Genomic DNA, 12,530 nt, shown 5'->3' with positions numbered 1-12,530 from the left:
AATCTGTAAAAGATTTTCCTCTTTTTATATAACTCTTACCCCCTTTGTATGCATGTTGATATTGCAAAGTGCTCCAGCTCCCTTATCCTAGTTTGCATTCCCTGATGTGTATTAGATCCTCATGCTTTTAGAACTGATAGATTGAGGGTCCAGGCTGTTCCTTTAAATTTTAACAAGAGAGAGGCATTTGTACAATGGCCAGAAAGATCTAGAGCCTCCACATGTAATTTTTGAACCCTTTTATTTGAGACGATTAGTATGAATCAAAATTTCATATAATAGAAAGAAGATGTTAGTGAAATTAATCTGTGCTTACATATAATAGCTTTCTAGAATGAACTTTCGATATTTGAACTTTTAAAATTGTTAAAAGCCAGAATTTATTTTTCACAGGTGGCCGGGTAAAGACCTGGAAGAGACGCTGGTTCATTCTGACTGACAACTGCCTATACTACTTTGAATACACCACGGTGAGAGCGTGCATCATGGGTAGGAGAGGGGGAGGCACACATGTCAAGGCAGACATTGTGGAGCAAAGAGGAACAGCTCTGGAAAAGTGCAGTTTAGAGGCTTGCGAGAGAAACATGTCACACCTTAGAGCATGTATCCTGGAGATGATGAGGGCATGTAGCAGGTATTGCAAAGTGAGGAGAATAAGCCTCGTAGAGAGGGACTGGAGTTGCCACCTGACCCTGCTCAATCCTGAGAGCCTGGCCAAGTTCTGCTTTTTGCTTCATTGCATCTGTTGACCTGAAGCCTCTGCCTTTCCTAGATAAATTGGAACTACAACTGCATAGCCACAAAGGGACAGAACCAGAACAGGTCAGGACTGACCTGGGTCAGGTGGGAATCCAGGTGAACTGCAGTACAGATGAGAGGAATGAAACCAGTAACCATATACCACACTGAGTGCAAGCTAGAGGTATAATGAAAGAAGGTAAACAAAATGAGCACAGTAATCTAAATTTTCTGACATTTATTTTAATAAAGGGGCTCTGCCTTGAAATAACCCTTTCTCAGACAACTAGTCACCCTTCACCCTCCATTCCAAATGCTATTGCTTTGTTCAGTTTTCTGCATGGTCAGAAATAAAATTTGACAATTATTTCTACTACTATTGACCTTGTGAGAGAATATCTATTAGTTCAGCAGAGAATAAAACCTGACAGCCTGTAGTTTCCAATATGTGGCTCTCCTGAGCCAACTTCACTGACTTGGTAGCAAACAAAACAACATACAAGGAAAATGTTAAGAGAAGAGTAAGGTTCTCACTTGCGTGTGCACTACCCAACCAGTTATCTAACGTACGCCCCCCCCCCCCCCCCCTAAGCAACACACAGATAGTGCATACACAAGGCAAAGAACATACGAACTGCCCATGTTGGGCCAAATCAATAGACCATCAAGCCAAGATCCTGTCTCTGAGAGTGGCCAGTCCTGGCCACTTGGAAGCACCCAGCAGATCCCAATAGGAAAGACTGTTCTATATTGCTCACTCCTAGAAGTAAGAGGTGAAAGACACCCGCATCTGTCTATGTGATAAATTATTTATGAACTTGTCCTCCAGAAACTGTACAAACCTTTTTTAAACGTATTTATACTATTAGCCTTGACAACATTCTCTGGAAAGAAATTCCATAGCTTAATTCTGCATTGATGAACCTGAGAACATAAGAAATACTAAGCTGAATCAAGGAAGTGGTCCATCGAGCCTAGCATCCTGCTCTGGCAGTAGCTAGTTTAAGTCACTTAGGAAAGCATAAGAACATAAGAAATTGCCATGCTGGGTCAGACCAAGGGTCTATCAAGCCCAGCATCCTGTTTCCAACAGAGGCCAAACCAGGCCACAAGAACCTGGCAATTATCCAAACACCAAGAAGATCCCATGCTACTGATGCAATTAATAGCAATGGCTTCATTCCTTGTTGCTCATTCCCAGATGCAGAAGGTGGGAAACCCCTAAGGTTATCTGGGTAAATGATGATGAATGGATCTGTGCTTTAAAAACCTTATCCAAACCTTTTTTAAAGCTCAACTAAATTACCAGCCTTGACCACATACTCCAGCAGCAAATTCCATAGCTTAATTATCAGGGGTCAGTAAAAGTACTTTCTAGAATTCATTTTAAATCGACATAAATATCCTCTACTTTAATATTATCCTGCATCTTCTGTGATAGTTGCAAGGCCACTGAAGCTATCCCAACAGAACTGCATTTTGGGAGCTGCAGCAGAGTTAACAATAGTCCATTTGAAACAAGGAACTCATGTGAGCCATGACCTGCACCTCACCGAGAGGTAGTGGAGTGGCAGTGGAAGGGTGGAAGAGGCAGGGAAAGGCAACTAGAAAAGAAGAAATGGAAAGATAGAGGTGGGAGAAGCAAAGGAGGGTGTAAAGGATAGCAAGTGTGTGAGCCCTTAGTGCTGCAGTGTAGCTGCAGTAGCCTCAAGGCCAAACCCCTGAGGCTTATGCTGGCAGCTGGTAAATGTGAGCTGTAGCAGACAGTCTGGAGCTTCAACTTTACCAGCCGCCTCCCCTGCAGGCTGAGCCCCTGGGTTTATTTATTTATTTATGTAAACATTTTCTATACCGTCTTTAGCAAATAAAATTTGAACAAAACGGTTTACAATTGATTCTCAAACTAGAACTTAAATAAGCAAAGATAAATAAAACTTAAGTAAAACTAAAAAACAGGAAAAATAATAATAAAGTTTGAGAAACATACAATGGTGTTTATATCAATATAAACTAAAAAAATTTAAATTTACTTTAACATTAATTTAATAAAACAGAAAAGAAAGAGTAGAAATGAAGCAGTTTTATAATATAAAAACAGAGTAAGAAATGTACCTGGCTTCTTAATTGGTAATCCTAAATGCTTCTCTGAAAAGGTGTGTTTTTAATGTTTTCTTAAAGTTCTTACTATTGGAAATTTGGCATATTGAGTTTGGTAGGACATTCCAATGTATGGGTCCTGCAACCGAGAAAGCTCTTTGGCACATTCTGTCAGCCAAGAGGACTTAGGCAGGTCCCTAGGGTGGGGTTGATAACAAGAATCCAAAGGAACACCGGGGTCAGGGCAGGCAGCAGACTAATGGACTTAGAGACTGGCCATGGTCAGGACAGACAGCTGGCAAGAATGGTCAGGACCAGGTAAGGGTGTCAGATCCAAGTGGCAGGCAAATGAGATAAGGTCCAGGCAAGGTATCAAGATCTAAAGAGGCAAGCCAAAGGTTTACGAAGACACACTGAAGACACTAGACAAGATGAGTAAGGAAGATAAGGCTGGTCAAGGTGAAGTGGCCAAGGAAGGCTGGGCGAGGCAATGCTGCCAGAGAAGGGAAGGTCAGTGACAAAGTCAGCGACCAAGTAGGTCCAGGGTTCCCTGGGAGTTGACAGCAGCTGTAACAACCCCCAAGGTCATGCCCGCAGACTTTTCTTCATGGCGCACGTTGGACAGGATTCTACATAATGTTTCATGTCAGTTTTCATTTGGGGCCACCAATAATGTTGCACGATTAATTCCAAAGTCCAGGAAATACCAGGATGACTAGTTAGGCAAGAGCCATGAACCCATTGAAGAACCTTCTGTCATAGGTGCCAGGGCACCATGTTCTTACCAGGAGGAACTGTAAATGTAGTAGCTACCACAATCTTCACAGGTTCGATGATATGCCTTAGAGATTCCAGGGAGCCCTATGAATCAAAGGAATGTGACGGGGCATCTGCTCATTGGTTCTTTTCACGGGATGGTACTACAACTCAGTCAAATTTATTTAAAAAAATCAACCAGCAGGCTTGCCGGTGGTTCAGCCTCTGCGCTTGTGCTAAGTGTTCTAGATTTTTGTGATACGTGTAGATAGTTACTGGGTGTTTAGCTCCTTCCAGTACTTGTTGCCATTCTTCCAAGGCTAGCTTGACCTTTAGCAGTTCACAATCATCAATGGTATAATTCTCCTCTGCCAGGGAGAATTTCTTTGAAAAATAGGAGCAAGTCATTAGAGTACTATTGGGGTTATGCTGTAGGAGGGCAAATCTACCTCCAAGATGAATGGCTTAGATGGATCTGGATGGTGTAGACACAGATCAAGGGTGAACTCATTTTTTAGCCACTTGTAGGCTTGAATAGTATCTGTGGTCCAATTCTTGGTGTCCGAACTCTTTTTAGTTAGGGCTGTGAGAGGGGCTGTCAAGAAGGAGTAATCATGGATAAATGGCCTTTAGTAATTTGTGAACCCCAGGAAGCATTGCAGTGCCTTGAGGCCTACAGGCTGAGGCCACTTCAATATAGCTTTTAACTTCTCTGGGTCTATCTGCAGGCCTTGGTGTGAAATAATATATCCTAAGAAGGAAAGTTCTTCCTGTTCAAAGATACACTTCTGTAACTTAGCGTAGAGGTGATGCTCATGGAGTCTTTGGAGGATCTGTTTCACATGATGTCAGTGCTCAGATAATGACTTCGAGAAGACTAGGATGTCATCCAGGTAAACTACCATATGGAGGTATAGCAGGGTCCCAGAATATCTTGTTTACCATAAATTGGAAGACTGTAGGGGCATTGGACAACCTGAAGGACATTATTAGGTACTCATAGTGTCTGTCACAGGTGTTAAAGGTGGTTTTCCACTTGTCACACTCTAAAATTCTGATCAAGTTGAATGCCACCTGAAGGTCCAGCTTAGTAAATATTTTCGCTCCCCAAAGGTGGTCAGAGCTCAGAGATTAAGGGAAGAGGGCAATGATTTTTCATGGTAATAGAGTTAAGACCATAATAATCAATGTAGGGAAGCAAGAATCCATCCTTCTTCCATACAAAAAAGATCCAGCCCCTGCAGGATAGGGCGAATTATTTATTTATTTTTATTTATTTAAATAATTTTTATATACCGGGGCACGTAAAAAAACATCACCTCGGTTCACAGTGTAACATAACCTAGCAACAAGCTTTACAATGAATATAATGAAGCCTCTATCCAAGTTCTCTTTAATATACTCGATCAAAGCCTCTGTTTCCGGGGCAGAGAGTACATATACTCTGTCTCTAGGTGGAACCTTACTGGGGATCAAGTCTATGGCACAATTGTGGGAGCAATGAGGGGACAGGACATCCTCCTGCTGTTTACTGAAAACATCAGCAAATTCTATATACTATGGAGATAGACCCGGGAGGCCTGGGGTAACTTTCAGGGTGACAGGCACAACTGGCGAGATTTTAGCAAGGCATTACTTATGACAGCTAGGACCTCATCTGATAATTTGCAATGTGGTCCAATCGATGTGGGACTGACGACGCATGAACCATGGTAGGCCCAGGATAATTGCATTTATTGCTTTGGGCAACATGTAGAGGCTGATTTGCTCTCCATGCAAGATCCCTGTTTGCATAGTCAGGGGTACTGTGGCTCATGTAGCATGTCCAAGCAGGGGTTCTCCATAAATGGAGGAGATTGAGAGCAGGGTGATAAAGAGAATTATGGGTATGTGGTAGTTTTGCACCAGAACACCATAGATAAAGCTGCATCCAGTACAAGTATCCAGGAAGAGAAGAGTTTCGGCAAGAATGTCCCTCAGGAGAAAAATGTACTGGGACTAGCAGTTGTGGAGAGGTGCAAGGATGTCCTAGGGTAGACTCTCCCACCAGGCCTAGGTCCTTTTGTGTCTCAGCTTGTTCAGGCAGTGACTTGCAAAATGTACAGGTTCAGTACAGTATAAGCAGTGGTTAGGTTTACGGTGCCTCTGCTTCTTTTCTGTCGACAGATTAAAGTGAGCCACCTGCATGGTTCTACTGGTGCAGGTCCTAACTCTGGAGGCCAGCAGGCAGTTACAGGATGTTGGAAATTTGGAGCAAGATGGATGGTGCGGTGAGCCGAGTCTCTCTGTTTGGCCTGTCCCTGGAACCTCAGGTCTAGTCATATGACTAGGCTAATCAGGCCCTCCAAGGTATTCAGCAGGTCTCTAGCAGACAGCTCATCTTTAATGCACTCCAAGAGTCCTTGTCAAAAAATTGCTGTCAGGCTGTCACTGCCTCACTGAAGTTTGAAGGCCAGAGTGAAGAAATGCAGCACATATTCACCCACAGACAGGGAGCCTTGCCTAATCTGTAGGAGTTCAGACACCTTGGAAGTCATGCGCCCAGGCTCATCAAAAATCTGTCAAAACTCTCTCAGAAAGCTTGCCAGATCTCCAAAAATCAGATCATCCCTTTCCCAAAGGAGGAGGCCCAAGCCAACGTGGTGCTGCCCAATAAGGAAAGATTATAAGTTATTTTGACTCGGTCCGTCGGAAACAAGGGTTCCTACAAATCAAATTGAATCCAACATTGGTTGAGAAAGCCTCTACATTTTAGAGATCCTCATCATATCTCGGCAGGTGAAAGATGGGGGTAGTAGGCTGCAAGACAGGTGCCAGGGTGGAAGCCAAAACAAGGCCGGGCCTCAGTGCCCTGAAGATATCCAGCCATGGTATTCAGCCGATCCTGCTGCTGTTGATGCTGGTCTACTAGGCTGACGATGGTGGAGGCAGAAGGTGAATCTACCGAGCTCATGTCCTTAGAAATCTGTGAAGGGTAGTGGGTGTTTGAGCCCTTTGTGCTGAGGCATAGTTGACACAGCCTCAAGAGCGAACTCCTGAGGCCTACACTGGCAGCCTCCAAATGCACCCTGTAGCAGGACAGTCTGTAGCTTCACCTTTACCAGCTGCCTCCCCCACAGGTTTGACCCTTGGGTTCTGGCAGCCAGTAGGACGTAGGTGGGTCTCTGGAGGGGGGAGGGGGTGATGACATAAAAGGGTCAGGGCAGGGAGCAGACTAATGGAGTCAGATACAGGACAAGGTCGAGGCAGGCAGCTGGCAAGAATGGTCAGGTCCAGGCAAGGAGTCAAGATCCGAAGAGGCAAGCCAAGGGTGGACAAAAAGGCACTGGACAAGACGAGTAAGGAAGATGAGGCTGGACTAAGGTGAAGGCTGGGCTGGGTGAGGCAAGGCTAGACGGCAAGACTGGATGAGGTAAGGCTGGAAGGCAAGGAATGCAGGAATCAGGAATGCCAGTAACATGCACTGCTATGCAGGAGACTCATTGCTGAAGTAAAGATAGAGAGTGAGAACAGTGTTTAATTAGGGCCCTCTCTTCTGACATCATTACTGGGTGCCGCGGGGCTTTCCCACCACTGGTCCTTTAAGTTTGGCCAAGTGGTGCATGTGCGTGCCTATGGGACCACAGAGCTGATTAAGATGGCGACATGTGGGTGGGTTTGGAGCCGCATCAGAGACCAAGGTCTGCAGCGCTGATGCAGTGTTTCCTGCTCTGTCAGTGGAACCTCACTGCCGTTGGGGTAAGAGGTGGCGGGTCCTGCGACTGTCCATAGTAATGGAGGGATGAAAGAGGGGGTCAGGAAAGCAAGAAAAAGCAAAACAGAGAAGTGGATGCAATGGAGAAGAAGACATGAAAAGTTTGAATGTATGGGGCTCCTCTAACTTGGGAGGTACAATTTAATCTTGCACCAGAGTCTGCCCCTCTCAAGTTTCCACACTGACCATGCACTCAGGGGACAATAACTAAACTGCCTGCACTGGTGCAAATACAGTGGGTGATCTTACCTGTAAGGTTTCTAGCAATAAATCAAAACAAAACCACGCACGTGTTGTGCGTCCTGGCCGCATGGGTGCCGCGACCGGGCCTGCTCACCTGGCATTACCGTCCACTAGCGCAGGCTTGCCTGCTGCCGTGAACCCCTGGCGTCCCCGTCGCTCAATGCAGTCTCCCTCGGTGTCTTCATCCCTGCAGGCCTCACAGTGGAGCTCCCGTCGGGGCTTCGTGTCTTCGGCCGGCTCTGCCCCGCCCCTAGGTGCGCGCGCAGCCAACCTCACCACTCTTAAAGGGAGCAGCGCGTGAAAACCCTGGGAGGCGCTTGCCGATGACATCACTGAGATTCCATATATAAGGCAGGGCTCAAACCCCTGATCCCTGCCTTGGCAATCGGGTCAACACCGTTGGTGTAGTGAGTTTGCCTTCCTGTTCCAGTGTCTCCTGCTCCTGTGCCTTTCCCAGGTAGTACCTATTCGAACTGACTTCTTGGTACTGACCTCTGCCTGCCTGACCACTCTACTGTTTGCCACCTGGAACTGACCCTCGTTTGCCACAAGTACAGACGGACTGACTCTGGTATTGACCCCTGCTTTGGCTGACCTCTCTTGGACTGATACTCTGGCTTTGACCCTTGCGCTTCACTCGGACACTCTCTTCTGGGCCCCGGTGACCATCGGGCCTACACACTTGGATAATAACTGCGGCATCCACGTGGCTAGACCTGCAGGCGCTGCCTGTCTCATTCGGAGGACCTCTCTGAACTGTTGCCTTCCCGAGGTCTCCGGAACTTCTGGTTCTGGTCTAGCCCATTCGCTCTGCATCAGCCACACACACTTGCTCGTGGTGGGCACACCTCTCCAATACCTCTCCGGGAGACCACCGGAGGCCCACCTAAGTCTAGGCGGTCCGGGTACCCAAGGGCTCAACCTGCAGAAACCCCAGACTGTTATGGGTGAAGCTCCAGGTAGCCTCTGTCTCCTTGTGTGCTCCGCCTCCTGGTGGCAGGCGCTCTCTGGGTCTGACCAGAGGGCCACACCAATCCTGCACCAAGCCAAGGGTCCACCTCCAGCGCAACAGCACATGGTTCTGCTTTGGTAATTGCCACAGGTACAAAGTAGCTGCGGTATTTGTGTCTGCTTTTTGTACCTAGAAAAATTTAAAGGAAAATAGTGTGCATAGATTTGAAAATGCAAACTATGCATTTCATTTTCCTACCCTACCTAGACTTGCCTTTGGAAATGCCACCTGCAATATGCATGCTTTTGCCCATTTTCAGGGTGGGCAGTTTTCAAAAAGCCAATTTATGCGAGTAAAAAAGCATTCTACCCATGGAAATTGGTTTTCAAAATTGCCATGTCTAGGGTGGGGGGATGGGGTCTTTTTTAACAGCCCACATACGTTTGTGGGCTTTTGCCCGCACAAATTACCCCAATTTTCAAAGCAAATTTGCAAACATTAAGGTCACCATGAAAATTATCCCAAGAAAAGTCCCCTTACAAGTTGCTCATGCTAATTTGTGCAGTGAGTTTTGGTGAGAAAATTTTCAAAATCGAAAAGTATGCACGCAAATCCAAACCTGCCACCAAATGTCTCTCCACCATGTGCGTAAAAGGACACACAGTATGTTAAAGTGTAATTTTACATGTATATCGGGCCACAAATATTCTAAAGGGCCATTTTGGTGGGTAAAAAGCACAGTTTTCCTGTAGAAGCCCTTTTCAGGATTATTCTCCTTTAGCTTAAGTTTTCAAAGTGTTATTAGTATCTTCAAGCACTTGTGGAGGAAAGAGGAAGTTACAGGAGCCAGAAAAAGAGCAAATGTGGTATCTATAAAAAGTAGAGATGTGAATCGTGTCCTCGATCGTCTTAACGATCGATTTCGGCTGGGAGGGGGAGGGAATCGTATTGTTGCCGTTTGGGTGTGTAAAGTATCGTGAAAATCGTGAGCCGGCACACTAAAACCCCCTAAAACCCACCCCTGACCCTTTAAATTAAATCCCCCACCCTCCCGAACCCCCCCCCAAATGCCTTAAATTACCTGGGGGTCCAGCGGCACACTAAAACACGGCAACTAAAACCCCCTAAAACCCACCCCGACCCTTTAAATTAAATCCCCCCCTCCCGAACCCCCCCAAATGCCTTAAATTACCTGGGGGTCCGTAGCGGCGGTCCATAGCTTAAATTACCTCCGTAGCGGCGGTCCGTAGCTAAATCGGGGGAAGGGGGAGAGCAGGAAAACCGGCACACTAAATCGTGTAGTCTTCAGCCGGCGCCATTTTGCAAAATGGCCGCCGCAAAATGGCGGCGGCCATAGACCAAAACGATTCGACGCAGGAGGTCGTTTCGGACCCCCGCTGGACTTTTGGCAAGTCTTGTGGGGTCAGGAGGCCCCCCCAAGATGGCCAAAAGTTCCTGGGGGTCCAGCGGGGGTCAAGGAGCGATTTCCTGCCGCGAATCGTTTTCCGTACGGAAAATGGCGCCGGCAGGAGATCGACTGCAGGAGGTCGTTCAGCGAGGGTTCCTGACCCCCGCTGAACGACCTCCTGCAGTCGATCTCCTGCCGGCGCCATTTTCCGTACGGAAAACAATTCGCGGCAGGAAATCGCTCCTTGACCCCCGCTACCTGGAGCTTCACCCATAACAGTCTGGGGTTTCTGCAGGTTGAGCCCTTGGGTATCCGGATCGCCTAGACTTAGGTGGGCCTCCGGTGGTCTCCCGGAGAGGTATTGGAGAGGTGTGCCCACCACGAGCAAGTGTGTGTGGCTGATGCAGAGCGAATGGGCTAGACCAGAATTAGAAAAGGTACAGAGAAGGGCAACAAAAATAATAAAGGGGATGGAACAGGACTGGCACATTGTATTAGGCGAACTAGATCTGCAGCTAAGGCGCCAACCATTAGAGGGTGCCGAAGATTAGATCAGCCATATAGGGCTGTGAGCGGCGACAAAGAGGAGTGGAGATTCAGCAGGTCACGAGCAGCACTCGGCGGGCACAATTGTGAATGAGGTAGGTGTTGGGCCAAGACCAGGAGGGTGGCAGTACGACCGGGGCACGGGGGGTGAGGTGGGGAAGCAGGGCGAGCGCAAGGCAGAAGATTCGCCTAGGGCACCTAATCCCCTTGCACCGGCCCTGGGATGGATCAATTCCCCTATGAAGAAAGGCTAAAGATGTTAGGACTCTTCAGCTTGGAGAAGAGATGACTGAGGGGAGATATGATAGAGGTCTATAAAATGATGAGTGGAATGGAGCGAGTAAATGTTAATCAGTTGTTTACGCTTTCAAAAAGTACAAAGACCAGGGGGCACACAATGAAGTTATTGGGTAATATATTTAAAACTAATAAGAGAAAATATTTTTTTACTCAATGCATAATTAAGCTCTGGAATTTGTTGCCAGAGGATGTGGTGAAAGCTATTAGTAATTGTATAGCTGCCTTTAAAAAAGGTTTGGACAAGTTCCTGGAGGAAAAGTCAATTAACAATTATTAAGGCAGAGTTACAGAAATCAAGCAGTTGGAATCTATCTACCCCTTCAGATTCTGCCAGGTTCTTGTGGCCTGGTTTGGCTTCTGTTGGAAACGGGTTACTGGGCTTGATGGCCCCTTTGTCTGACCCAGTATGACAAGTTCTTATGTTCTTATGTTATAGCAGTATTTGGATACTTAATCAGGGTCATAAAGAGGATGCCCATGTCCACTAGGGATAGTGTTACTCAAATAGATTGAGTTCACATAAAAGCTTTAATGTTTCTTTAACTTCAGTCAGAATTTACCTTTATTAAACAAACACATAAGCACTTTTAACAATAATAGAACCAAAATCCCCACTCAGACTGCCTGACCTGCAACACTTTCTAAACTATAATGAAGCTGATTGGCAGTCAAATTCCTTTAGCCCCTGGTGCCCGGTTTCCTCCTTCGGGCACTGAGTTCTCAAATGGGCAAATGCCAGGAATGTTTGATCTAGACCGGCTCTATGAGGAAGCAATCATTATTATATAGGAAAGTTAGTGTAGCTGTTCTTGCATTGCTGATTAGTTCATTTTATTAATGCAAAGGCCACCTTCTATTACTTGATTCTACTTTTCCTTTTTTTTTTTTTCCTCCCAATCAGACCGAATGTCCTTAGATGGTGGGAACTTCAGGCATGTTTTTGGGACAAACAAGAAATTCTTGAACGCATCTAAATTGTGTGGTCAGCGTTTTCTCAGAGTGTCTCCCTATCTGTTGGCCTCCTGCTACCTTTTAGACCATGAGCTTCTGCACACATAGATCAATTCCTTTGCTTTAGAAGTTAGATCTGGGAAGCAGGTTTTCTCCTTGGCCATTCCTCACTTGTGATATTCACTGTCAGGGGGGAAACCAGGCTGGCAGATTCTCTACTGGGCTTTAGATGGGCCCTCAAGGCTTGCACATTTTTGTTGGCGTGGTTATTGTTTAAAGATGAGGAGTAAAATAACATTTATTACTGGGTGATAAAGGTTGGTTGACATTTTAGATTGTTAGACATTGTTTTTGACATTTTCTTTTTAATTGATGTGAAGATGAGTGGGGTGCTTTCTCTTTTAATCTTTCCAGTTATGGTGGAGTTATGTTTTGCTGTTTTTGATGTAGGGTGCTATATTAACAGTTACTATATCATTTTTCGAGCCACTTGATTGTTTTCAGAAAGATGGCATACAATTATGGTTAAATATGAAGCAAATCAGCCCATCGCTTTAACTAGGTGATTGGCCATCTCTGTAAGTATGGGAATCCCTTTGTTCTCCAAGCCTGGTGCCATCCTGTCTTCTGTCTGTATTCTCTGCAAGAATTATGCCAAGCACTGTGAGGGTAACTTTATCACAGCCCACATAAATGGCACCAATTTTCATAGCAAACTTAACGCGAGTACATTTGTTTTGACAATTATCCCAGAAAAGCTCCCTGCACAATTTACATCCCACTAA

At 45.9% G+C, this 12,530-nt stretch overlaps 1 protein-coding gene across 1 annotated transcript in view; it reads left to right on the top strand.

Moving 5' to 3' along the window:
* CYTH4 (cytohesin 4) overlaps positions 1 to 12,530 on the top strand; it is a 146,845-nt gene that overhangs the window by 108,773 nt on the left and 25,542 nt on the right. The window contains 1 exon segment of the mRNA XM_029590057.1: positions 394 to 470. Within this exon segment, the coding sequence (XP_029445917.1) occupies positions 394 to 470 (77 nt within the window).

Source organism: Rhinatrema bivittatum, chromosome 2 (genome assembly GCF_901001135.1).
Source record: "Rhinatrema bivittatum chromosome 2, aRhiBiv1.1, whole genome shotgun sequence".
NCBI classification, from domain to species: domain Eukaryota; kingdom Metazoa; phylum Chordata; class Amphibia; order Gymnophiona; family Rhinatrematidae; genus Rhinatrema; species Rhinatrema bivittatum.
This window is presented reverse-complemented; position numbering and strand designations above follow the sequence as displayed.